Genomic DNA, 25574 nt, shown 5'->3' with positions numbered 1-25574 from the left:
TTCAGCGTGGTGCAAGCGGACGTTGTCCTACAAAAACACCGTTACATTTGTAGTTTTGCATCTAAAAAAACAACAACAACCATAACAGCAATTAAGCGCGTCGTTAACTTGCTAGTAACCAAAAAAAAAACCTTTCACGTTTTGGAACTTTAAGTAGAAATGAATAATTCTTTCAGGACCATGAGCTGATTCGTTATCTTTATAAGTAGTGATTCCGGTTCAGTGGGAAGGTTTGAACTGCCCCTTTAGAAAGTGACCATTGTTGTAATCAGGTCGAGGCTGTTATCATTCCCCACTTGCCGACTTTCTTAGTTTTTTTTTTTTTTTTTACGGATTTACAGCAGAAATCAGTGCAAGATTTTTAGAGTGTCATGAAAGAAATGTCAAGGTAAGTCATGCACGGCGCACGTTTTCCTCTTACAAGCTTTTTTTTGTTCGCGTTCAAGATGAAATCTCGAAGAATAGGCTAAAAGCTAATGTTAGCCAAACTGTCACAACAAGGCCTGCAGCCACCGTACGTCGGCTAGCTTGTTTGTTGTTGTATAACTATAGTGTAAATGGTTTTAAGAACGAGCTGTCGTCACTTGTTGATCATTGTATATGAAAATGTCCAGTCTTCAACGCATCTAACCGGAAAGGGAGTCATTAGTCAAGCAATTCTTCCGTAGCAGACAGCTAACATATTGCTAACTTGCTAAATTAGCCAATTTGTTAGCGCTTCCAAACCTGTTTGTAGCTTTCAAGCTAACGTTCCCTCGCCTTTAGCTTGAGGTAGATTTCGGTCAGTTTTATGTCGTTTTTTTGCACGTGTTGAATTCAATTGTCATTTTTTCGAATTATGATCATTTATGGATTCAAAGCTTACTGATAAAGTTGTTCAAAATTAAGTTAATTGCTGTAAGTTAAGTGTTTACACTGAGGTTCGCGGTAGTAGAAAAAGGATCTGAAACATTATAAATCTTAACAAAAATCAACAGCTTACATAGATAGTTTACTGCAGGGGCGAGGCTAGGGTATTTTTAGTGGTGCCATCGTGAGATAGCTCGGCACCCCTGGCTCAGCACATTTTAAAAATATTATATTATGCAAAAACACTTCTTTTTTTTTTTTTTGCTCAAGGATGCATTATTTTAGTGACCATTTTATTTATTTTCTAGCATTTGTTTTTGTTTTAACTCCCAAAATAAATTCAATATTTCTTCTCAGGCTCTCTGTTATCCCTGTCGAGCCACAGTCTTTTTAAATGAAGAGGTCAAAATTGAATGTTGTAGGGGAAAACACTACTCAAAGCAAAACTAATACGGCTCCAAAATTTATAAATGTACTAGTTCGCCTCAATTAGTGAGAAATAATGTGCCTCTGGGGGCTGGGCACCCCTAAAGACCAGATCCTAAAATCGCCCCAGGTTTACTGTTACCGAACTTCACTTCACGCCCTTTACATTACACGCGGTGTAGAAACGTTATTATTATTATTAAGTGTACGAAGAAACGTGAAGTTCTGACGTGAGGTAAATGTAATTTCATGTGTTGCGCCTTGTTCTTGTGCCATGTTCCTCACAGCAACATGCCTGGTGGGCAGCAGCCTCAGAAACACTATGGTATCACCTCTGCCATTAGCCTTGCACCCCCACGAGAACTAGACCATGAGTACACAAAGAAGTTGTGTGATGCTATGAAACCTTTTGGCGTGTTTGAAGATGAAGAGGAGTTGAACCACAGGTGAGAAACGGCGTGAACATTTACACTCCTCCTGGCATATCGCATAATAACCTATCACCTGTAACCTTGGGTTACAGCTGTCGTAGCAGAATTCACAAGAGGGACGAACAAAAGTATAACACCTGTACGCCTTAGGTTGTGTAGGTGCCATATTGTATTCCCTGTTGCCCTAGGCATTTCTTTTGAATGCACAAACTATGCATTCTAACTATTACATGGTGTCTCTACTCTCAAATTTGAGGCTCTGAAATCCTATCATAACTCAACGGTGAATATGTCTGTCCACCGCAGGCTGGGCCAAAAAAAACAACAGCAGGTTACACCATTCATTATTGATGCTAATGTCATCAAATTTGGAATTTGGACGCGGCATCAGTTTCGTCTTGTAGCTGACAATTGTAGTTTTCTACAGGCATGCGTTTACAAAATTAAATGATGTTTATGTGTTTAGATGTTTCATTGTTACCAATGTTTTCAAACATATGTCATTCAAGGCCAGTTACATTTCCTGTGATTTTGTTTTGGGGGAAATATTTTGATTGTTAGCTTTCAAATGAGACGGACCAAAAATCAAAAGTCATGCTTCTGGAATAGCTCCGTTTACTTCGGGTATGTTATGGACGGACATTTTTCAGTAGATTTTTCCGCTCCTTCTATCCCGTGTCAGTCTTGCGTTTCGTATGGTATACACTCATTTTAAAGAAACTAAATTGGGGCATATTTTCACATTTCACTTGTACTCTTAGTCATGAAATTTAGCCAAAGCGGTTGCAGTCTTGAGTCCTGATCGGTGCCCTTGAAACGCTCGTTCATTCTCGTTACATGATCAGTAAAACGGGTTGGCTTGAATATTCGGAAAGACGAACGTTCTAATTTTTTATTTCCTTTCAGACTTGCTGTTCTTGGGAAGTTGAATAACTTTGTTAAGGAGTGGATTGCAGAGATCAGTGAATTAAAGGTAGGTTGATTCGTGATGTTAGATGCCTTTGATATATAATTAAAATAAAAAGCCATGATCTGATGTCTTATGAAGCTATTGTTGGAGACACTGAGGCAATTGAAAGCTTACCTCTGTTATGCCATTGATGTTTTTCTCCTACAGAACCTTCCACCATCAGCAATTAGCTTTGTTGGGGGCAAGATATTTACATTTGGTTCATACAGACTCGGAGTGCACACCAAAGGTATGTGTAGACATGAATGCTGGGTTTTAATGTCATCGACGAACACCTGGTATTTACTGGCAAGTCAACCTTGCTTTATCGACTTTAAACTTAAAATTCAGGAATTACCACATACTACGTGCAGCCATGTCTAAGCAGGTGTGCATCGTGGCCGTCTTTTGAAAAGCTCTGTTTGCGCTGCTGTTAAAGCGATGGCATTGTCCTCGTCTTCTGTTGTTGTTTTTGAAAAAACAGTTTTGGGGTCACAGAGCTGACCGTTAACAGAAGGCTTTAGTGTGAATGTGCTCTGAACAGGTCAGCGTTGTGAAACGTCACTTGAAACACAATTTCAAACAAAACGTTCATCACACTCTTCATCTGTTTGAGTGAGCATATTTGAAGCCAGTCCATTTAAAATAAAATAAATAAATAAAAATATCAGCTGTGTCATCTATTATTAGTATCATCATTTCTTTTTAATCTTATTATCAAAAGAGAGAGAACACATAAGAAATAAGAAAACAGTAAATCTTAATAGCAGAAAACAGTCTCTAGTTGTTGTTGTTTTTTTTTTTTTTGTAAAAAAAGTTACTTTAAAGGAGAAGTTCGGGATTTTTTGTTTTGTTTTTTTTAAACCTGGACCTTATTTGTGGCATAAAGTACATTCATCACCTCACTGATAACAGTTTGGTGAAAGTATATATCCATATAACGGGAGTGAGTGGGGGGCATCGGCCGATGTTTCAGTTCTTTTCCAAAACATCACAGAAGATCACTGATGTCCTGTTTAGTTTCTGAACACATACATAAGCTACATAAGTGTTCCCTCATACTGCAGCCTGTACAATGTGACAGTATCCTGAAAGAAACATCCACTTCCAGTAGTATTCATGGCAGCAGAAAAGCTGCTGACAGTCTGAATTATTAGGCGTTACCCACTGAATTCGGCACATTCTATTTTGTCATATTTGATTGACGGGGCTTTTTGAAAAGCTTGGATAGAAATCCTAAAAGGGTGTGAACTGACATCTGTTGCAGCGTCGCTGCCCTCAAAGTCTACAAGTTGTGGTTGTTAAATGATAAAACTGACTTACTGATTACATTATCAAAGTGTCACGTAGGATATTTTAATGGCTCCCATCAACAACAACTATTTCAAAAAACTATTTGTTAGGTTAACATGAATTGTCATGGCAGCATGTTGTTTTAAGATGAATCTGACATCATGCTATCCATTTTTAAGCTAATAAATCTTGGTTACTGAGACTGTTTTCCTGATAGTTGTGTGTCTGACTGACATAATGCTTCCAGAACAACACAAGTGGTTTAGAATTGTCAGTGGGAGGGAGTTGGGCTCTGTATTTATTTCCAGTCATTGGGGCAGATAGGAAGTGTTTCTTCTTGTGTCAGTTAGCGCATTATATGTGCTTATTAAAATCGACACACTCTTAACAGTTTTCAAGGCCAATCTTGCCAGCATTCTGTAGATAAGATTGCAAAACTGCGCCACTGCCTAAACATTTTGACTCGGCTTCAGAATTCTTGACCGGGGGTTGAAGTTTGTAGACAAGGACTTCTGATGGTAACAAACAAATACTTTGGAAGCCCACTCCAGTTCTTCTTTTGAACTGCTGAACATAACATTTTGAACTGGGTGGGGATCAACGCTTGTCATGAACTGTTGAACCTTGTGAACCATACACATTGAACTAACTGTTTTTGCAGGAGCTGATATTGATGCCTTGTGTGTGGCTCCACGCCACGTAGAGAGAACTGACTTTTTTCAGTCTTTCTTTGAGAAATTGAAACAGCACGAAGAGATTAAAGATCTGAGGGTAAGTCGCACAGTGCCACACCATCTCATGAGGCTTTGCGAGGACAGATTGTGTCACAGCATTCTTACATTTGCACGTCTGTGCATGTGGTCGTTTTATTTTTGTTCTCTTTTCTCTTCAAGGCTGTCGAGGACGCCTTTGTGCCAGTGATAAAATTCAAGTTTGATGGGATTGAGGTGAGCTACATACACACACACACAGAAAACACGCAAATTGAATCGGCATGTTGAAAACGCTTTTGTATGCAAGTGTAGTGTTCACTGTTTTAGGATTTAGTTTGGTCTTAATTGAAGACCGTAACGGGGCTCAATACGCCGGTTGAGCAACGGTTTCCCACAAATTTGAGACACTATGAAATATAAACGGGGAAACGCAATGTTCTGCAATTCACTTACAGTATTACTGTATTTAGTTGAAAATGGTACAAAGACGATGCCATCTATAGCCGCATTCGGACAGAGCAGTTCTAAGAACGGTCCACCTCGAATTTCGTTCTGATAACTGCCTTTCCCCAGGGGAACTGTTTCATTTTGCATTCGCACATGAGTCGGGACCTTGATGGGGACCTTGATGGGGACCATAGCCGCTTTCGGACTGTAGGAACCTTTGGCAGTTCTAATAACCTTTTAATCCGCGGGGCCGTTTTCTCCCGTGTTCGGACATACAGGAACTCAGGGCTTTCTCCCTTAGTTCCTGTAACTATTTAGCTCCTTCTCCGAGGTCGGGTCTTTTCATAGTTCTTATAGAACGAATCTAACGGAGGTGTGTGGTGGTCGGTAGCTACACCCCATGTCATGCTATCACGGCTGAAATGTTTCCTCATACGACACAGACAGAACCGGCGGGTGTTTAATAAGTTAAACTCACACGTCGTCTCCTTTGTCTGCGGCGCTCTGCTCTCCTTTCTTACTTCATGAAATAAAAAAGTATCGTCTCCTGACTCTCTCTGTGAGCTCTTCCAGCCTCGATATTAGACGCCTGATGTGATCGTCCATGATTAATATCACCATCATGCAGACCATGAACACGGTGGCCTCCCCGCTCTCCATATTAGCTTCTTTGTGGTGTTTTTTCTTCTCTCCTTACTTTACTGGGGTTTGTTTTGTTGTTGACTGTAGCGCTAAACGGCTAACGGCTAACACGTCACTGACGCAGACGGTTGCGCCGCATCAGTCCCTATCAGGTCCCGACTCATGTGCGAATGCAGACTGAAACAGAAGGACAGTTATCTGAACGAAATTCGAGTAGGACAGTTCTGATAACTACGTTCCTATAACTACTCTGTCCGAAAGCGGCTCATGATAGGGATCATAGCCGCTTTCGGACAGAGTAGTTATAAGAACGCAGTTATCAGAACTGTCCTACTCGAATTTCGTTCTGATAACTGTCCTTCCCCAGCGGAACTGTTTCAGTCTGCATTCGCACATGAGTCGGGACTTTGCGCCGCACGCAGCCGTCTGCGTCAGTGACGTGTTACGTTAGCCGTTTAGCGCCACATTCAACAACAAAACAAAACCCGGTAAAAGTTAGGAGAGAAGAAAAAAACACCACAAAGAAGCTAATATGGAGAGCGGGGAGGCCACCGTGTTTATGGTCTGCATGATGGTGATATTAATCATGGACAATCACATCAGGCGTCTAATATCGAGGCTAGAAGAGCTCACAGAGAGAGTCAGGAGACGAAGGATGGAGCGCAGGCCATACTTTTTCATTTCATGAAGTAAGAAAGGAGAGCACAGCGCTGCAGACAAATGAGACCAGTGTAAGTTTAACTTATTAAACACCCGCTGGTTGTGTCTGTGTCGTATGAGGAGACATTTCAGCCGTGATAGCATGACAAGGGGCGTAGCTACCGACCACCACACACCTCCGTCAGATGTGTTCCTATAGAACCCAGAACAGACCCAGCTGAGGAGAAGGAGCTAAAATGGTTATAGGAACTGAGGGCCATGGTCCCTAGTTCCTGTATGTCCGAATGTGGGGAAAAACGTCCCTATTCCTGAAAAGGTTATAGGAACTGCAAAAGGTTCCTACAGTGGGAATGTGCCTCATTAAAACAGAGTTCCATTTTTTTTTTAAGCTTGTCCACTAATTTTTTATTTTATTTATTTATTTATTTTTTGGGGGATTTGTTTTCTTTATTTGATGCCAAAAACAATTAAATTCAGTTTATTCCAGCCTAAGCAGAGAAACCCAGGCGTCCCCGGCCACTTCTTCCAGCTCTTCTGGGGGGACCCCGAGGAGTTCCCAGGCCAGCCGAGAGATGTAGTCTCTCCAATGTGTCCTGGGTCTTCAATGATACAGTCCAATTCGTTGTAATCATAATCCAATTAATTAAATTAAAAATTTCTCCAGTTCATACATAAAAAGCCAATTCAAAAACAATTTCCTAGCCAAGGAAACCAACAGATTGCCCCGAAACTTGTCTTAGGTCCAATCCCCCGTCCTGCGCATCAATGAGGCGACTGTGGAGAGAAACCACTCCCTTTTAACGGGAAGAAACCTCTGGCAGAACCAGACTCAGGAAGGGTGGCCATCCGCCTCCACCAGCTGGAGTTTGAGAAGACAGAAAAGAGGGGAAAAAACCCACTGTAACACCATTCAAAGGATACCTGTTGAGATGGGCCGAGGTTAAAAAGCAAGAGTTTTTCTGGCCCTTCAGTGTTCCTTTTAGCAGTAAAAGGATTCCCGCTCAAAACAAGTGTTGCAGATAGTTGAATATATCAGCATTCGTTTGTTAGCGGTGACCTAGTGCGTTCACTTCTGGAGATGGCAGCCACACACAGTTTATTTGTAAGAGTTTTCACACCAGTTGTAGGTTTACAAGCGTTGGGATGGGGAAATATGCATCTCCACCTTTTCAGTCGGGGAGGTAATCCGAAGGCCGATTTTGTTTTTCGGTGTAATTAAACGACGTCCTCCAGAAGCATCATACAGTTAAACTGACTCTTTTCTTTCACTGAATATTATAGGACTCATCAGAGGGGGGTAATTGCTCTCCATCTCAGCGGTTTAGATATCAAAAATGCCCCAGAAATGGGAGAGGAGAAGAATTATGGTTGTTCCATGAACATGAAATGAAATCGCTTTGAAGTTTTGGGTGATCTAAACCGTTGCAGCTTACTGTCCCAAAACGTGACTGATAAATGCTAGGACATCAACTCATTGAGCTTTAATTTGGTTCTTCAAGTCATCATTTTCAGATATTAAGTCCTCTGAGCTGATGGAGATTTTTCATCTCTACTGTGGTGCTGTTTTTTCGTCTCCATCTGCGCAGATCGACTTGCTGTTTGCCAGACTGGCCTTACAGTCCATTCCAGACAACCTGGACCTGAGGGGAGACTCCATCTTGAAAAACTTGGACATTAGATGTATCCGCAGCCTTAACGGTGTGTTACATGGCTTTTATTCAGCTGATGCTATGTTGGTACTGGAACATTTTCAGTAGCTACTTGTCAGGAGTGCGTTTTGTCTGACTGACAGAATCTGATGTTTACTTGCTACAGGTTGTCGAGTTACGGATGAAATCTTGTACCTGGTGCCAAACAAAGAAAACTTCAGGCTAACACTGAGAGCCATCAAACTGTGGGCGAAACGTAAGTGACGTTCAGATGTCTGATTCACACTGTTTCTACTCCAGCACTGCCGCCATTTTCAGGAGCTGCAACTGAGGAGATAAACCAGTGCATTGGCCTCCTCTTCCTAATTGATATTGTGTGTCCAGATGCGTTTTTACATCGATATAACACAGAACAGTCATTGTTACAGGCAGGGAGCATGATAGTGAAAATAATGCGATTTCCACAGTGAGTTTTTTTTTTTTTCTACGCTCTGGAGTATCTCCAGCTATGAGAATGCATTTCGCATGAAGATTATCCTGCTGTCTGTGGACATGAAGCAGAAATTGCACAGAAAGTCCTACGGACTGTGATGTGGGGTTCACATTTGAAAAGAATAATTGTCACATCCTTTTTGTGTGATCTGTGAGCTATATCCAGTACATCCTGTGCAAATTGATGTTTGATGCTCCGTTATCAGTGTTAACCACCATAGATTTTTCAATTCAGTTTTATTTGTATAGCGCCAAATACAACAAATGTCATCTCAAGGCACTTGGATAATAAAGTCCAATTCAAGCCAATTGGAATTCAGTTCATTGTGATCATAATTATTTATAAAATAATCCAATTCATTCATATAGAGCCAATTCAAAAACAATTTCCTAGCTAAGGAAACCAACAGATTGCACCGAAACTTGTCTTCAGTCCAATCTCCCGTCCTGAGCGTGCCTGAGGCGACTGTAGAGAGGAACGACTCCCTTTGAACAAGAAGAAACCTCTGGCAGAACCAGACTCAGGAAGGGTGGCCATCAGAACCAGAACCAGGAAGGGTGGCCATCAGAACCAGAACCAGGAAGGGTGGCCATCAGAACCAGACTCAGGAAGGGGGGCCATCAGAACCAGACTCAGGAAGGGTGGCCATCCGCCTCCACCAGCTGGAGTTTGAGAAGACAGAAAAGAGGGGAAAAACCCACTGTAACACCATTCAAAGGATACCTGTTGGAACAGGGAAACACGAGTTAATGACCACAATAATGTCACATGTACATAATATCATTTGAGAAATTAAACAGGGGAAAAAGAGAGTAAAGTGAGGAAAGGTGTGACAGATGAGGCCCCCCAGCAGTCTGGGCCTATAGCAGCTTAACTATGGGATGTTTCAGGATCACCTGAGCCATCCCTAACTATAAGCTTTATCAAAAAGGAAAGTTTTAAGCCTGGTCTTAAAAGTGGAAAGGGTGTCTGCTTCCTGGACATTTACTGGCAGCTTATTCCACAAGCAAACCTGCAGTTTGGGAGCGAAGTGCTCTGTTAGGAAAATATCTTACAATGAGATCTTTAAATAGATGGTCCTTTCAATTTAGCCTTTACCTGTCCTGTTTATAAATATCCTTAACATGTCCCCACCTTTCTGTCACCTGTCCCGTGGCTTCAGGGCGAGGCATCTACTCCAACATGCTGGGCTTTCTGGGTGGAGTGTCATGGGCCATGTTGGTGGCCCGGACCTGCCAGCTCTACCCCAACGCCGTGGCTGCCACACTCGTCCACAAGTTCTTCTTAGTTTTCTCCAAATGGTGAGAATCCGACTTTCTTCTTGCACTTGATGTCAGTATTTCGACATCTCGCATGGCACAGATCTTTTGTGTTTCAGAAAGCGCACATTCATTTACTATATTTGTCACTTCCTTCCTGTAGGGAGTGGCCGAATCCAGTGCTATTGAAACAGCCTGAGGACAGTAACTTGAACTTACCTGTGTGGGATCCTAGAGTGAGTATGGCTGTTTTGTTTTTTTTGTCTTCATATTTATATTATTTGTCATGCCCCCCTGTTGTTGCAAGGGTTTTTGCTGTGTTGACACAGGAAATGCTACCTGCACAGACTGGTAAAAGGTTTGTCAGTGTTTTCTACTTTAGTTTCACAGTTAGATGATAGGTCAATTTCTTGTCTTATTTCTTTCTTTTCGTCCTTCTGTCCTCATGTGACAGTTCCCCTAACTCTGCTCGGAGGAAGTTCTCCAGAGCAGCTTGAAGCAAGGAAGACTTCCTAAATGGACGTCTATCAAATAAACACACCCCTTCGATGCAAAAATGTATTAGCAGCCAAATATCACAATCGAACAGTTTTTGCTCAAAATCCTCTTGAAATGTCACTACGCTTTAAACTCTCTCTGTAATGGCCGCCTCACCGTGTTTAGTCTTGTATTTAGTGCTCAGTGACCTCTAATGTAGACATCACAGAGCCACAGGTGATGTCTTAAACTAACGGAGACGCTTAAACGGTTCACTATGTCAGCATAAAACCCTCAGTAAGGTGAGTTATTGAGCATACTTTGAGGGGTGGAGGAGTGTTTTTTTTTTATTTGTTTTGATATTAAATGATTTGTTTTATGTGCCTTTTCGTGGCCTTTTCGCACACAGTGCGCTCAATATTGAAAGAGAAGGGCTTTTGGAAGATTTATTTATTAATTTCAAAACATTAGGACTTGATGATGTTGAGACTTGCACTTGTATGATACACATGTTTTGATTTTGCTTCATAAGCAACTTTATTTATCGTCATGATGCTGCAAGCAAACTGTAGATGTGGCATCCGCTCACCAGGGGGCGCTGCAGATATGTTCTCTTACAACCGGAGTATGAGTACATGTCACTTTCCCACCCATGACCAAATCTGTAATAGAAATGTGTGACTTTAGTCAATAAACCTACTTATTCCAAACTAATTGTGCCAATGCTTTAAGGTAAAACACTTCATTGTACCACAGACTTTTGGAACTGCTCTGTCATGTTTGTTGTGTTCCTTTAGCAATAAACACATTTTAATTGACTTTTTGTGTTGTTTCCGTTCAGTCACTTTGAGCACTTTTATCGTTTTTCCAAAATGTAGCCATGGTGCATGATTGAGTCTGTTTAAAGTCGTCAGTTATTGCAGAAACCAGTAATGTTTCCAATGATTTGTGAATTCTCACTTGGTCCCCCTTTTTTTTTTTTTCCAAACCCAGGAAAACTGGTACTCGGTGTGAAATGACCATGAACAAAGCATAAACAATATACTTACAAATGTAATACTGGCTTGACTGATGTGTATTCAGAATCAAATTTATTTTGCATTTGTTTATGCTTGATTGGCTGCTTATTTTCCCATTTCATCATTGTAGAGGACTTTATATTTGTATTAGATAAGTAGTAAAATTTACAACAGCTCCACAGATCATTTGTACCAATCAGTTCCAACTCATAGACAAGACGCTTCTACTTTGCCTCGTGCAGTGACAGACGAATCACTTCACAAGATATTTAAATTCTCATTTCAGAACTTTCCTGATTCCTCCATGTTTCATGTTGCTTATTGGAGGAACAAAATGCAAATGAGAGAAATGTAAAACCAGTAAAGAACCATGTTCTTTTGTATTGGATGCTTGAGAGGGAAGTAGCCCTACTTACTGAGTTTTGCTGGGTTTCAGCGTGTTTGCTTGTTTGCATAGATTGTCGTTCATTTCCAAAAGCAAAACTAACCTGTCCCATGTTCCTCTTTTTAGGTAAATCCATCTGACAGATACCACCTGATGCCAATCATCACGCCTGCCTATCCCCAGCAGAACTCCACATATAACGTCTCCACGTCGACGCGCACCATCATGAGCGAGGAGTTTAAACACGGTATACAGAGTCCCTCAGTGCTGTAGAATTGAAATCGAAATCCCAATAAACGCCAAATCCGCCGCTGTTGCTCTCGTTGCCTTAATATGGACCCTAAAAGGTTGCTGCGTTGTCCCCCTTTTCCTTGTCATCGACAGGTCTTAACGTCACAGATGAGATTCTCCAAGGCAAAGCAGAATGGTCCAAGCTCTTTGAGCCACCAAATTTTTTCCAAAAGTACAAGTAGGTGTTGATATTTGTCCGATGTGTTCATAATAATACAAGTGTAGGACCCAATTTTCAAGAATATTAATAATATTGTTTGGAGCTGAGCCTTTTCAAGAATATTAATAATATTGTTTGGAGCTGAGCCGTTTGTGTGGCATCAACCATTCTCGCTGGCAGTAAACTGTATTTGTGCCACTGAAACTAGCGTCAACTTATGTTTCCCTACCGTACCTCTCTTAAGCTTCAAATTTGTATACGATTGGCTGGAGCTCATTAATTAAACGGGGTGCTTGCGCAAGTCTTGAAAGTCTTAATAAGTATGGAATTTTGAAGCACTGTTTTCCAGACCTTAAAGTCTTGAATTTTGTGTGAAAGTCTTAATAAAGTATGGAAAATAAATATATGGTAGAATTTTACAGTATGCTGAAAGGCATTGTGAAATGAGAAATAGGAAGGTAGGCTATAAAACTATAATTTTACTAACTGATCACGTACTGTATCAGCCTAATGGGATGATATCCAATCAACGCATGCTTAGCCTAGTCTGGCACATTTTCGTAACGTCACTGCTGAGGTCTATTGACATGTACTTGTGATTTTCATGTTTTGAAACGTTTTCATCAGTAAAAGCATATTTTACTGTGAATAATGCATTTGTTCATTGAATACTAGCCTATAAAAATGAACATTTCTAATAAACACAGTTGGTACAATCTCAACCAATGAAGTAGACAGTAGGCACACAAATTACAAGTACATAAAGTTAAGGTCTTGGGGAAACAAAGTATCAGTTTTAAAAAAGTCTGGAATTTTAATTTGGAAAAAGAGCAAGCACCCTGATTTAAATGTGAGAAAGTCATCGTAGAATATTTCATAAAACCTGTTTAGCTTTCTTTTCACAGTTTGGTGGTTGATGTTGTTTTTGTATCATAATTTTTGCAGGCATTACATAGTTCTAACTGCCAGTGCATCCACAGAAGAAAACCACTTAGAATGGTGAGTGACAAAGGCCAAGATTTCCATTTTGTTTCCACTTGTTGAAATTGCATTGGCAAATTTCCGTGATCCAGCTGGCTGTTTCTTTCTGTGTCGATTTGACACGTTAACAAATTCTAAAGATATCGTGCACGAAGCAAAGAAACTGTGCCGCTACTCACTGTCCATCGACCTCCTCCTCCTCCGAACAGGATTGGCCTCGTAGAGTCAAAGATCCGCGTTCTGGTGGGAAACCTCGAGAGGAACGAGTACATCACACTGGCTCACGTCAACCCTCAGTCCTTTCCCGGGTCCAAAGAGAACCGCAACGAGTGAGTCCAGCTTTCTCCAACCGCTACAGCAATAAAGTATCCTGTTATTCCTTAAATCCAATGGGCACCCATGTGTTTCTGCGACAGGAATGACTTTGTTTCCATGTGGTTCATTGGGATCATCTTCAAGAAGGTGGAGAACGCAGAGAGTGTGAACATTGACCTGACGTACGACATCCAGTCCTTCACAGACACTGGTAGGTCATTGGGCAACGGTGGAACTCGTTTCAGTCAGTGAGAGTTACTGTCGACAGATAATTCGGTCAAAACAACTGTATCGTTGAGATTTAACTCCTATAATTTATCGGTATAATATAATCGGTCAAAAATCTTTAGAACAGTTGCTTAATTAAAGTGGTAGCTACAGTACTGTTCAGCAACTTAAAGTCACTTCTCCTAAAATTCAAGTTTTTAACCTTATTAACATGCTTGCAAGGTGCTTTTTTTTTGTGTGTGTTACAAAGTTTATTATGTGTAAAAGCAGCCATCGGCACAATGGCAGAAATTTCCAGCGCACCACCCGCACCACCCAGAAAGGTTATGTCAGATGGGCTTAATGTCCGACAGACTGTTTTCAGGAACCAACACGGACTACTGCGTGGGGTGGGGGGGGGGCTGTCGATCATTTGCATGTGCTGTTAGGCGCCATTGATTCCACAAGCTAGTAAGCTATGAGCAGAAGTCGACACGAGAAGTGAGGAGAATACCATAGAAGGAAGACTTAGTGAGGAGCCAAGAACTTTTATTTGTGGCATAAATTTCAAATTAGAAATGTACAATTTTGACAAACGCAGATGATTTTTTTGAAGGATTAATAACCACAGGGGTGGGGAATTACCAAAGACCTTTAAGTTACTCCATATAATCCATATAAGTGGTACCTTACTCGAGGTGATCAGTGTTGTGCCCACACGTAACAGAAAACCTGTCAAAGAATCACGTTTTCCAGTGCCGTACATGCTACATAAACTTGTCTACACGACTTAAGTTGACAAACAGTAAATGGGGGTCAGTCAAATTTAAAATAAAATAAAAACATTTTTACTCACTTTGTATAAAGCCGGATTTACAGTTGACGCGTCTGTCACGGCGGTGGCGGCCCGTGACGTCAAAATGACGTTTCAGGCCCGGCGCTTCCCTTGAAAAGACGGCGCAGCGCATTGTCGTGCACCAGTCGATTTTTGTAACTTGACTGCGCCGAGAACGACCAACCGGATGAACCAATGTGAGACCGGCTCAGTCAGGAGGTGCGTTTGTACAGGCAGCTGTACGAAACTGCAGTGAAACAGCACAGGGAGCACGTAAACTCCCAAAACTGGTGGACAGAGATGGGCAGAACTTTGGGGAAAGAGGGAGAGTTCTGTAAGAATGTGTGGAAGAAGCTACGGGACAGATCCGTGAAGGCAAAGAAGAGGGCAGAGACTCCAAGTGGTGATGCCGGGGGCTTCAGACCTTCACCTCTATTAACTGAATTAAAAAATTAAAAGTATCCAGATACTGCAGCAGTATAATTAATGACAGTATTCCTGCTCTTCATTGTTTTCTTCTCGAGTTTCGTGGTTGTAGAGTAGCGGTAACCTTCACGCAGCAGCGCCACCTCTGTGACGGAGAAAATTGCAACTACTGGCGCATCAACTTGCGCCACCATATATAGCCGGCACGAAATCGTGACGTCATCAACACCGCTCACGCTAGCAGACGCGGCAACCATGCTAGAGCCTTTTAAGTGGCAGCCGTGACTCGCTGAATTCTTTAAATGTAAAGAAAATTAGCCTCCTTGCTTCTTTTAGTATCTCCTGCTAGACTATCCTTTGTACATTTTCTTAAACTAATGTGATTTATATGTATAATTTGGAACACTTTTCCTGAATAACAGGTTGAGGAATACATTTTGAACATGTTTAGTTCCCCCACTGCAGACCCACGTCCCATTTTAGTGTATGTGTGGTCTGATTCATCTTATCCGAAGTCCTTGCATGTTTGTCCCACCATCTTTCTTTCGTCTCATGACCAGATCAAGGAAAGGTGCTCGGTGAAGGGCTGTAGTTCTTTTTCTTTTCTTTTTTTTTTTTTTTTAAATATACCCCCCCCTGTCTATGATATCAGTTTTAACTTAACGTTCTTCTTTTCAGTGTATAGACAAGCTAACAACATCAACATGCTGAAGGATGGGATGAAGATTGAAGCCACACATGTGAAGAAGAAACAGCTCCATCAGTATCTCCCCCCAGAACTGGTGCAGAAGAAGAAGCGGGTAAGACGTCTTCCTTGGCGAGTCATTTTGCTTTTATGGTGTCTCTTTGTCACTGTATTTAATTTCCTTTTTGTACTTTTGTTTTTCCGGAAATCTCTGCTGGTTTTCTACAGAGCATAGCAGAGTTGAACCGGAGCTCTAACGGCGGGAGCTCAAAACGTAACTCTCTGGACAGCAGTCACCTGGACAGCTCCAGAGACACAGACTCAGGGACTCCCTTTACCTCCCCAACCGGCAAGCCTGCTAAACCTACATCTGACACGGATGACGGGTATGAAATACCTTTTTTTTTTTTTCTTCTTCGTGTTAACTATTGACGAAGCTTCAATCCACCTAAATGTGACTTTTTTGTTTGTTTTCTATACTTTAAAGCGTCAGTCCTCCCAAGAAGGTTTTTGTGGAGAGCTGCGCCGCATCAGATGCCGCACCAGACGCCGCACCGGACTCCGCACCAGATGCAGCGTCGGACACCACGCCAGATGCAGCGCAAGATGCAGCGCCAGATGCAGGGCCAGACGCAGAACCAGACGCAACACCAGATGTAGCGCCAGATGCAGAACCAGATGCAGCACCAGACGTAGCACCAGATGTAGCGCCAGATGCAGCACCTGCTGCTCAAGACCAAGGCATGTCCATCCCCGTCATCGGCTCAAGTGAGTTCAGATGCCGCACAGATTAAACGTGGGGGGGGGGGAAATCAAGTTCTGTTGTTTTCCTGCATATCTTATTTATTGTTTTGAATTATCGGTCAGACCCACTGCCTGGCCATCAGTTGTATACATAATAGATGCCAAGAAAAGACTTCAAACCTAGACTAAATGACTGTATAGTAGGGGTGGGACGATGTGCTTTGTTCGCAATTCGATTGTATCACGATTCTAAGGTGCCGATTTTGATTTTTATCACGATTCTTGATAATTGCGAATCTACAAGTATTGCGATTTGATATAATCAGTAATTGAAATTTTCTTTTCCTTCTTAAAAAACATACAAGTTGAATCATAAACTTCTAGAATGAATGTCGTTCCCATAAGCAATGCACATCAGTCTGTGTCAGTCAGTCCAGCAGCTGACATTTATTTCAACTGAGACAAAAAGAGGCATTTTTTTTTAAAGTTTACAGTTACATAATTAATTTAAATGTCCACACAGCACAAATGTGGGCTCGTTTTAACATAACTTAATGTAATGAAATGATGAAGTTATTCTGGACATGGATATGACGTAATATAATCGATTCAGGGGAGAAAAGTCGATTTTTAAAATCATCCCATAAAAAAAATTGCGATTATGTACATGAATCAATTTTTTTTTTTTTTTTTTTTTTTTTTTTCGCCCACCCCTACTGTATAATATATTTTGTTTTGATCCGTGTCCTCATTCCGCAGAGCCTCCAGTGAAATCGAAGCCGCCTTCTCCACCAGCGAGCAGCTCTATCAGCGGGAACGTGAAGCCCTGCGGCGCCAGCAGCCCCAAAGAAGAGCCCAACGGCCTGGAGGACCCCGTCAATGGAGCTCCCGCCAAGAGACCACACTCACCCACACAAGAGGATGTAGCAAAGAGGCACAAAGATTCTGACGTAAGGAAAGAGCTCGCAGCTCAGCCACTTGGGCTTCATTTACACTGCAAGTCTTGCTGCCCAGATCTGATTTTTTTTTTTTTTGCCTAAATCCGATTGTTTTTAACGTGTGGTTACACGTACTTTAATAATGTGACTCATATCTGATTTACGCGATTACACTTGGCTATCACCTGAAACATCACGCATGCCTACTTAAGTGTTCACCAAACTCTACTGCTGAGGCAAATGGACGACATAGGTTGACATAGGTGTGATGCTAGTGTTGCGGTGCATGAGAAGTTCGCCCAACATTGGCAGGATTTTAAGGCAGAGGAGGAGGAAAAGGGCCGTTATTGCATCCTGTGCCGAATGTTGCTCGTTGGTTTTGACCTCCTCCGACATGTTCCTTGTATGTTTATGCGTCTCGCATTCACTAGCTTACCACGTGCGACAAAAAATCTAAATCGTCGCATATTTAATGACGTGTGGAACGCAATGTGTAAGAATATCCGATCTGCCTGTTTACACGGCGGTCGCATTGTCACATATCCGATTCGTATCTGATAAATTTCCACATATGAAGGAGGCCTGTATCCGATCTCAAAATATCCGAATGCATGCGTCCTCGTCCTATTTACATGGTCAAAAAACATATCCGATCTGTGTCACATGAGAGCAAAAAAAATCGGAATTGGGTAACATTTAACTGACGGTGTAAATGTAGCCTTGGACTTGATTTCAGATGGAGTAGCATTGACTTGTTCTGTGTCTGGCTGCAGGTGCTGTCTGGTGAAGACTCTGCTTTCAAAGAGCCCTATCCACCATCCTCTGACTCCAGTCCACACGGAGAAGCACCCAGTACTGTAAGTGTCGCTCTCAATACTTCTGTAACCAAGAATGTAAAACCAACCCCCAGAATAAAGTCGAATGTTTTGGTTTCTTTCTCCACTGTTAGCCACCTCTTGTTGGATCAAAGGCAAAGCCCATTCCAACCATCGATACCTCAAGAACACAGGTAACCTAGTTGTTTTATGCTCGATTAGTTTTCCGTCTTTTACTGGGGGTATTTATGAAGCACTTATCAAATTGTATCTAATCCAATTTTTGCTGTTTCCTACCTCAGAGACTTCCCAGCATGGAGCTGCCAGACGCCTCCTCGCCTCTCCCAGCCAGCAACAGCTGTCGTGTCGTAAAAAATTCCATTAAACTGGCCCTCAACCGCCACAAGTGAGATTCGCCTGCTCTGTTTGTTTGTTTTTTTTCAGCTCTATTATACTGCTGCTGTCAAGTCGTTAAGTTTCTGGTGTGTTGTGTTTGTATGGCCTGACCGTTTGATGTATGCGTGCAGCATCACACCTCCGAAGCCCCCCGTGTTTGATGGCACCCTCGCCGCTGATGCCGCTTCTGTTGGCGAAGAGAAGGGCATGTCCATTCCTGTCATTGGCTCAAGTGAGTATCTGTTTGTTCACCACCAGCACCATCGTGGTGCTAAGCACTTTAAAGAATAAAAGAATATGTTCATGAACCTTGTACAAAACAACAATAAAGTGACTAAGTCGTATTAAGATGTTTTACTTCCTTTTTCCTAAGGAGTAAAGTTAACGAACACTAGAAAAACCACGAAAACACGCAGGTCATCCCCCTGTTTTTGAGTTGTTTAAAGTCGGTTTAAAGCGGTCAGAAATGTGTTCTACAGTCTTAACATCGCAGAAAAATGTGTTTAAAAACAGTCATCTTGACTGATGTGTGTTTTTGTTGGTTCCTATGATAACAAAATCGATCATCATGTTATCAGCCTATTAAGGCGAGACACTACAGGTGAATAGGGTAATATTTTAAATTAATAGATATCACCATGAAACTTCCTCAGTTGATTACCTATACAAGTATGGAAAAAAAAATGTATTACAAGTTTTAGAAATTTATATGTTTAATTATGCAAATTATGCATCATCTCATTAAATATGCGCAAATTTGCATATATTTCCGAAAGATAAATCTGAACATATGATAAAGCCAGGTGCAAAAATCTCTTTTCATTATGTTTGCACACAGAATGAAAAGAAAATTACAGAGGGATTTCAGGATATCTGCTTTCGTTTCCTAGGAAATCAAAATATGCTGTCCATAGCCTGAAAAACATCGATTTTCACCATATTTTTTATTATAATGTCACATAAATCAGGCCAGGAATGATTTATCAACAAATCCTTCTGTAAATATCTTCAGAATACTGCTAAGTGTATAACTGGAAGGTTTGGTGTTAGTAGGTGCTCCATAGGCTGAGATATTGATACTGGAAAAATACAAAAAACTGATTTTGAGAAAACAGCATTTAAAAGATTTAAATAGGGGAATTTAATACATTTGTATTGGAAACAATTGCTCACAAAAAAAGAATAAATGCTCAGGACCTTATTAATACTAATATTGAATAAAAAGAATCTTATTAATAATGAATACAAGCTCAATACAATAATATAATCGGATATCAATTCATTGAGACGTGCGACATGTATGACCGGCTGCTGTCATTAATTCCCCTCGGTTTCCTAGCAACAGTTTACGGTCAGCTGTGCTGCTTCCTGAAGCTTCATCAGCTGATCTAATTGATTTTCTTTTATTGCATCTTGCAAAGTGCAATTGTTGCTTTCTTTTCTTTGAAAGTTGCGGTGTTATGGGGCATTTTCGGAGATTTCGCGAGTCCACCACGTGATGCGTCTGAGCGAATCACGTTAGCAGAAACGAGCAATGAGATTTTGTCATTAGCTATAAATCCGCCTTTAGACATTCACAATTGGTTACTGATAGAAAGGAAGTGCCATTATTTGGGTGACATGTCATTGTGCAGGAGACTCAGAGCTTTACAACGATACCGGTCATGACAGACTTCAGTAAATAGACGAAGCTCGGCATGGCGCGTTGGAATGCTAACTTTTTGGTAAATTCGGGCGAAACATACTGCCCCAAGTAAACAAAATGTGATAAAATAAACATGTTTTCTGCGTTTTCTTTATAGCAGGCTCAAAGAACACATATTGAAGGAGTAGACTGGCCCAAAATCTCAAAATTGACCATGAAAAATCACCTGCATCAGCCTGCCGTGTTTCGCCTTAAATTATGCAGCCAACACTTTTACATGCCATCAGAAGCTGAAGAAGAAGAATTGTGTCAGACAGACCAAATCCAGACTTGTAAAATGCATAGAAACGGGTTCGTCTGACAAAAATTAAAGCTAACAGAACCAAATAATGAATGTTTTTGCATCTTTTGTAAAAAAAAAAAAAAAACAAACCTGTAAGGCGTGCCATGTAAATACAGCTGAATTCCCATTTAAGCTTTTTTTTTTGTCTGAAGTTTAAACGTAAAGCAGACAATGTTTCCACTTTTGGTTGCTCGAAGCGTTACCAGCCTGTTTTTTGGGGGGCAATCTAACATCCTTTCAAATCACCGTTCAGGTAACTTAACCCTAATCCCTGATGGGGGACATTTTTGTCCACTTGGGGTGAACTTTCTCCTCTAATTTCACACTGGAAATAGTGATACTAATCATATTTGGTCCAGTTGTGCATTTTTGACTATTTTTTTTTTAAATTTCAAACACACATCATATACAATGCAATTTTTCATTGTGTAGAAAAGAAACTCCTTAATTTCTGAAAAGGGACATTTTTGTCCCCTTCTAAAATGATCCACCAAGTTTTCAATTATTTTTAAAAAAAATTAACCCTTTAAATACCAGTGTATGTGAGGTAAACACCAATTTCTGTTTAAACACACACAAAAACTGCTGTAATGCAAAGTGAAATATTCTGTGGGGGATTATTAGGTCTGGGATATGTCATTGATGAGCTACAACATCAGTTTTTACAGCTTTTTAGTTTTTCTGTAATGGCAGATTACAGAAACCGCTCCCATAGACATCCATTATAATGAATACTATAACTTAAATGATAAAAATATTACTACAGTTTTGTTTTGGGTTTTTTTGGCACAGTTAGGCAAGGCAATTTTATTTATAGAGCACAATTCATACACAAGGCAATTCAAAGTGCTTCACAGCTACATGAAATCACAAGAAGGCAATAAAATCATTAAAAAATAAATAAATAAATAAATAATAATAATAAAAAAATTTTTTAAAAATTAAAAACCCATTAAAATAATCATTAATTAATTAATTAATTAAAAAGTGAAGAGTGCAGATAAAATCCTTTCAGGTGTCACATGCACAGCTAAACAGAACTGTTTTCAGCCTGGATTTAAACATTGTCAGAGTTGAGGCCTGTCTCACATCTTCTGGAAGACTGTTCCAGATGTTAGGAGCATAAAACTGAAACGCAGCCTCAGCTTGTTTAGTCCTGACTCTGGGCACCAGCAGGAGACCCCTCCCTGAGGTTCTCAGAGTTTGTTCATGGCTCTAACATGTCAGGGATGTTCTTTGGCGCCTAATAGTTTTTATCCTTCTCTTCATCTCTGTAGAACATGTGGCATCCAAACACGTGGTGCCCCCTGTCGGCAGCTCGATCCCCACTCTAGTGAGCCGAGTCGCTGACCCCCTGAACGGAGCGGCCTCGAAAAGACCCCACTCCCCCTCTCAGGAGGAACAGGCAAAGAGGCTGAAAGAAACAGAAAAGGCTAGAATCCACATAGCATAAAGACTCCTCCAAACAAGACTGGAATTCATACCCACTCAGAGGTGGGGCTTTACGGTCGAGTCAAACGGCAAGCGGAGGACTGCACACGGGGACGGGCGGGGAGCGTGTTCAGGTCGGTCAGTCTGATACGTGACGCAGCAGGGCAGACACCTCACCTCAAATCTCTCACAGATTACAGATTTGTCAGTGGATAATGGATTCAGTCGATGCTGTCACACTCAGAGCCAGAAGGGTGTTCAACCCCAGAGTCACGGAGATATGACATGAGAACTAAATCAAAAGTTTTTTTTACTCCTCCTCCCTCCTCTGTGTTTGACATGTACACAAGGTCAACGAGCTGTTCTTCTTTTCCTTTGCTCACTTACCATGTTTTAAGAAAAAAGCCCAGAACAGTTATTGATGCTTGCTAGACACACACATCTGGAGTCAGACGATTTTCTGTCCTCCCTTTATTGCCCCCCCCACCCCCACCCAACAGAAACCTGTACAGTAAATGTTGATGTACATAACTTTTTGTCTTAAAAGAAAAACAAAAGATTACTGTTAAAGTCTTTTGATCATTCTATTGTAGTTTTATCTAAAAAGGAAAAAAAGTTGAAAAAATTGTGATTATTATGATTTTTTTTTTTTTGTTTGTTTATTTCTCTCTCTGTCTCTCTCTCTCTCTTTCTCTAACTGCTCGTCAAAAACAAAATGTCTCCAGCCCAGGATATATCTATATCTATATCTCTATTTTTTTTCTTTTTAAGACACTGTATAGGTTTGAATACAGTTGCAGAAAGCATTTATTGAGGGTTTGCTTGGATGTGACAGAAAAACACAACCACAACTCTTTCGGACCTGCTCGACTACCCAAAGTGGACTCCAGGTTAGTATTGGACTTGCAGTGTGTCGGTGATCATAGATGCGCGGTGACATCGGAGCTCTTCGGGCGGTTGTGCGTTTTCTTGGAGTGGTAAGGGGTTTGTTCCTTTTCTTTTCCCTTTTTTGACTTTTTTTTTTCTTTGTTTTTTTTTTTCTTTGCAATTGTTTATTTCCTGGTGGGATTAAGTGATGAACAACAAAAGAACCCATACTAGAATTCTACATCTGATAATGCCTCCGTTCACTGGCGTGTCGGTGTTCCGCCTTCTGCTGTTCCCCCGTGGTCGGTGAGTATCGTACTCGCTTATCACGTGCGCGTAAGGTGGGCAGGTAAGACGAGCTCGACAGACGGAGCGCTGAACAGTTTCAGACGGTCCAAAAAAAAGGATAAAAGGAAAAAAAAGAAGAAGAAAAAGCTTTTAATACCAGTTTTGTATACAAATTCTGACACCCGACATTAACCCTCTAATTCGTCATGAACCCGAAAAGAAAAACACGATGGGATACTGCTCGATTTACCCCCCCCCCCCCTCCCATCATGAACACCCATCCATCCACCCTCGCGTGATCCGTTTTCTTGTGACGACTGCTCCTGGTACCCACCAGGCCTCGGACGTGAGCACATTTCATGTCCGTTGGAAAGATAGTGGCATTTTTGTTGGGAGGAACCAAAAAAAAAAACAAAAAAAAAAGTTTTTTTGAGGAGTTTTCGGTTTGTTTGTTTGTTTGTGCGTATGTGTGCATATAGGGTTGACTGTGTGCGAGCATGCATAGGTGGCTGTGTCAGTAAGAGAGAATTCCCTTCATTCTGGGTGTTAACCCTCTGTGCCTCCTGTGGAGGTTCTTAAAAGGCATCTCCTGGTGACATCAGTTGTGGGTGGTGGGGGGGTGCGGGTCAGTCAGGAGATATTCTTTCTTGCTTTTGGGCCCCAACTCTCTGTTGAAGCTGCGTGTCTTTGAGTTTTCAGCACGGAGGATATATGTGTGTAAAGTGATGCTGCTGAGGCACCCTCTTCATTGGAGCAGGTAGAGAGTAGAGACTCGGGCTGCGCTTCCCCCCCCCCACCATCAGTTTCCCAAACTAAATGTACAGAGGGCAAGTTTTTTTCAAAAAGCATATTCTTCATTATTGGGGGTTTTCTTATCACTTTATTTATATTTGCATATTTGTACCATGTGAGCTTTTTTTTTTTTTTTTCTTTCTTTCTTTTTAAATAGCATTCATAGCAAGTAGGTCTTTATGAATGAAATCTGCACCACTCTGTTTCAGACGACTCCTTTTGCTGTTCAGAAACATTTAACAAAACAGGTCATTTAGATGTTTGTTTCTAAAATGTATTGAAAGGTATTTTTGTATGTGTTTATCACTTCCTTTAAATGAGTCCATACACCCATTAAACCCCTAAAAACTAAGCCGTGTTCGAGTGTTTTTTCCTCGTTTCCTTTGTTGGGATATTGTTACATCATTTGTTTTTGCGTGTGAGGCTGTAACAGGTGGGTGGGGGCATTTACACTATAACCACTTTCCTGTTTTTAAAAAAAATGGTTGGTCAAATGAAAAAAGTTCATTTGACTGTCGAGTAGACCTCACCTGTTTTTGGTTTTTGTTTTTTTTAAGAAGGAAAAAGAAAAAGCTCAAATTAGATTGAATTCAGTAAATGGACTGAAAGTAGTTTCAAAAGTTAAAATGACTTCAAACTCCAGTTGTTGTTGTTTTTTTTCACATGCACAACATTCTGGGTAAAGTAAACTAATGACTTGTAATTTTAAACAACAAATTTGACCCTTTTTTTTTTTTTTTCCTTTTCGTCACTGTCATAAAAACGAATCTCTGAGTGTCAGGCTCATGTGCAGCCATATTTGCGAATTTGTTGTGATGTTGTCAGGCCACTAAGATTGTCAAGCGACCGTAAATCGAAATGGTGCGGTGCTGGAAACCGAAGTCATTAACTCCCTGGTCGCTCCAGGGCAGATTCGGGCCCAAGAATGTGCATAACAAAACGTCCGTGCACTTCAAAATGAGTGAAAAGCAGAAGTGTGAGCAGAATGGCATGTGTGGGTGGGCAGTTAGCTCATCTGGGGGGGCAGAAAACAATACCTGAAAAAAATCGGTGGAAAACCACTACTACAACTTCAAGCATAATAATAAAAATAATAGTAATAATTCAATTTGGTAATGAAAATATGGTCACACTAGCATAAATCATGACCGTCAATTTAAATTTTTAATTTTAATTAACATGCTCCACATTCTCCATTGAGGGTTTAAATTCAAGTAGATACTTGGGGCAAGACATCCAGCCAACTCCAGCTTTTTATTACCTTCATTAAGTCTACATTTCACATCATTATATACAACAAAAATGTGAAAATCGCCTTTTTTTTTTTTTCCAGCAGCAAGGGGTTAAGGTTACGGAGGGGGGGGAAACACGATAACAAAAAAATAAATAAAGCTATAAACTTTGCAGATATATGCTTTTTTTTTTTTAAATCACCACCTGGATTTATTCTACCAATACAAGACACAAACAGAGATAATAAATCGTGGCTTTTTTTCTGGACAGTTTTTTTTTTTTTTTTTTTTTTGGATGGAAAGGGCATTTCTCAGGGGGGCAGGACTTGTTCCAGGATTTGCCCCCCCAGCCCCCCTTAGCCACGCCCCTGAAAAAAAGTACATGATTTTTAAAGTTTGCACATTTTGTTCTGTGTTTGTTCAGATTTAAGGAAAATAATTATCTCCAATAGCACCTTTTGTGGCTGTTCAAAATAAGAGGCGACGGCCAG

The 25574-nt window shown here is 40.9% G+C and overlaps 1 protein-coding gene across 2 annotated transcripts; it reads left to right on the top strand.

Moving 5' to 3' along the window:
- On the top strand, positions 1–24203 carry papolg (poly(A) polymerase gamma). Of its 2 annotated transcripts, XM_075474635.1 has the most exons (24): positions 1–388; positions 1563–1721; positions 2613–2679; positions 2824–2905; positions 4610–4719; positions 4842–4895; positions 7997–8108; positions 8226–8315; positions 9715–9853; positions 9975–10047; positions 11819–11939; positions 12077–12161; positions 13089–13142; positions 13334–13453; positions 13541–13650; positions 15586–15707; positions 15821–15978; positions 16080–16360; positions 17096–17286; positions 18048–18131; positions 18224–18283; positions 18392–18495; positions 18617–18717; positions 21751–24203. In XM_075474635.1, the coding sequence occupies exons 1-24, from the start codon at positions 372–374 to the stop codon at positions 21924–21926; spliced, it is 2670 nt and encodes an 889-aa protein (XP_075330750.1). In that variant the 5' UTR covers positions 1–371; the 3' UTR covers positions 21927–24203. The 2 variants fall into 2 exon arrangements, with proteins under 2 accessions (XP_075330750.1, XP_075330751.1); XM_075474636.1 differs by lacking the exons at positions 11819–11939; positions 12077–12161; positions 13089–13142; ... (9 more) ...; positions 18617–18717; positions 21751–24203 and adding an exon at positions 10266–11106.
- The last annotated feature ends 1371 nt before the right edge of the window (positions 24204–25574 follow it).

This window comes from Odontesthes bonariensis, chromosome 2 (genome assembly GCF_027942865.1).
Source record: "Odontesthes bonariensis isolate fOdoBon6 chromosome 2, fOdoBon6.hap1, whole genome shotgun sequence".
NCBI classification, from domain to species: Eukaryota; Metazoa; Chordata; class Actinopteri; order Atheriniformes; family Atherinopsidae; genus Odontesthes; species Odontesthes bonariensis.
This window is presented reverse-complemented; position numbering and strand designations above follow the sequence as displayed.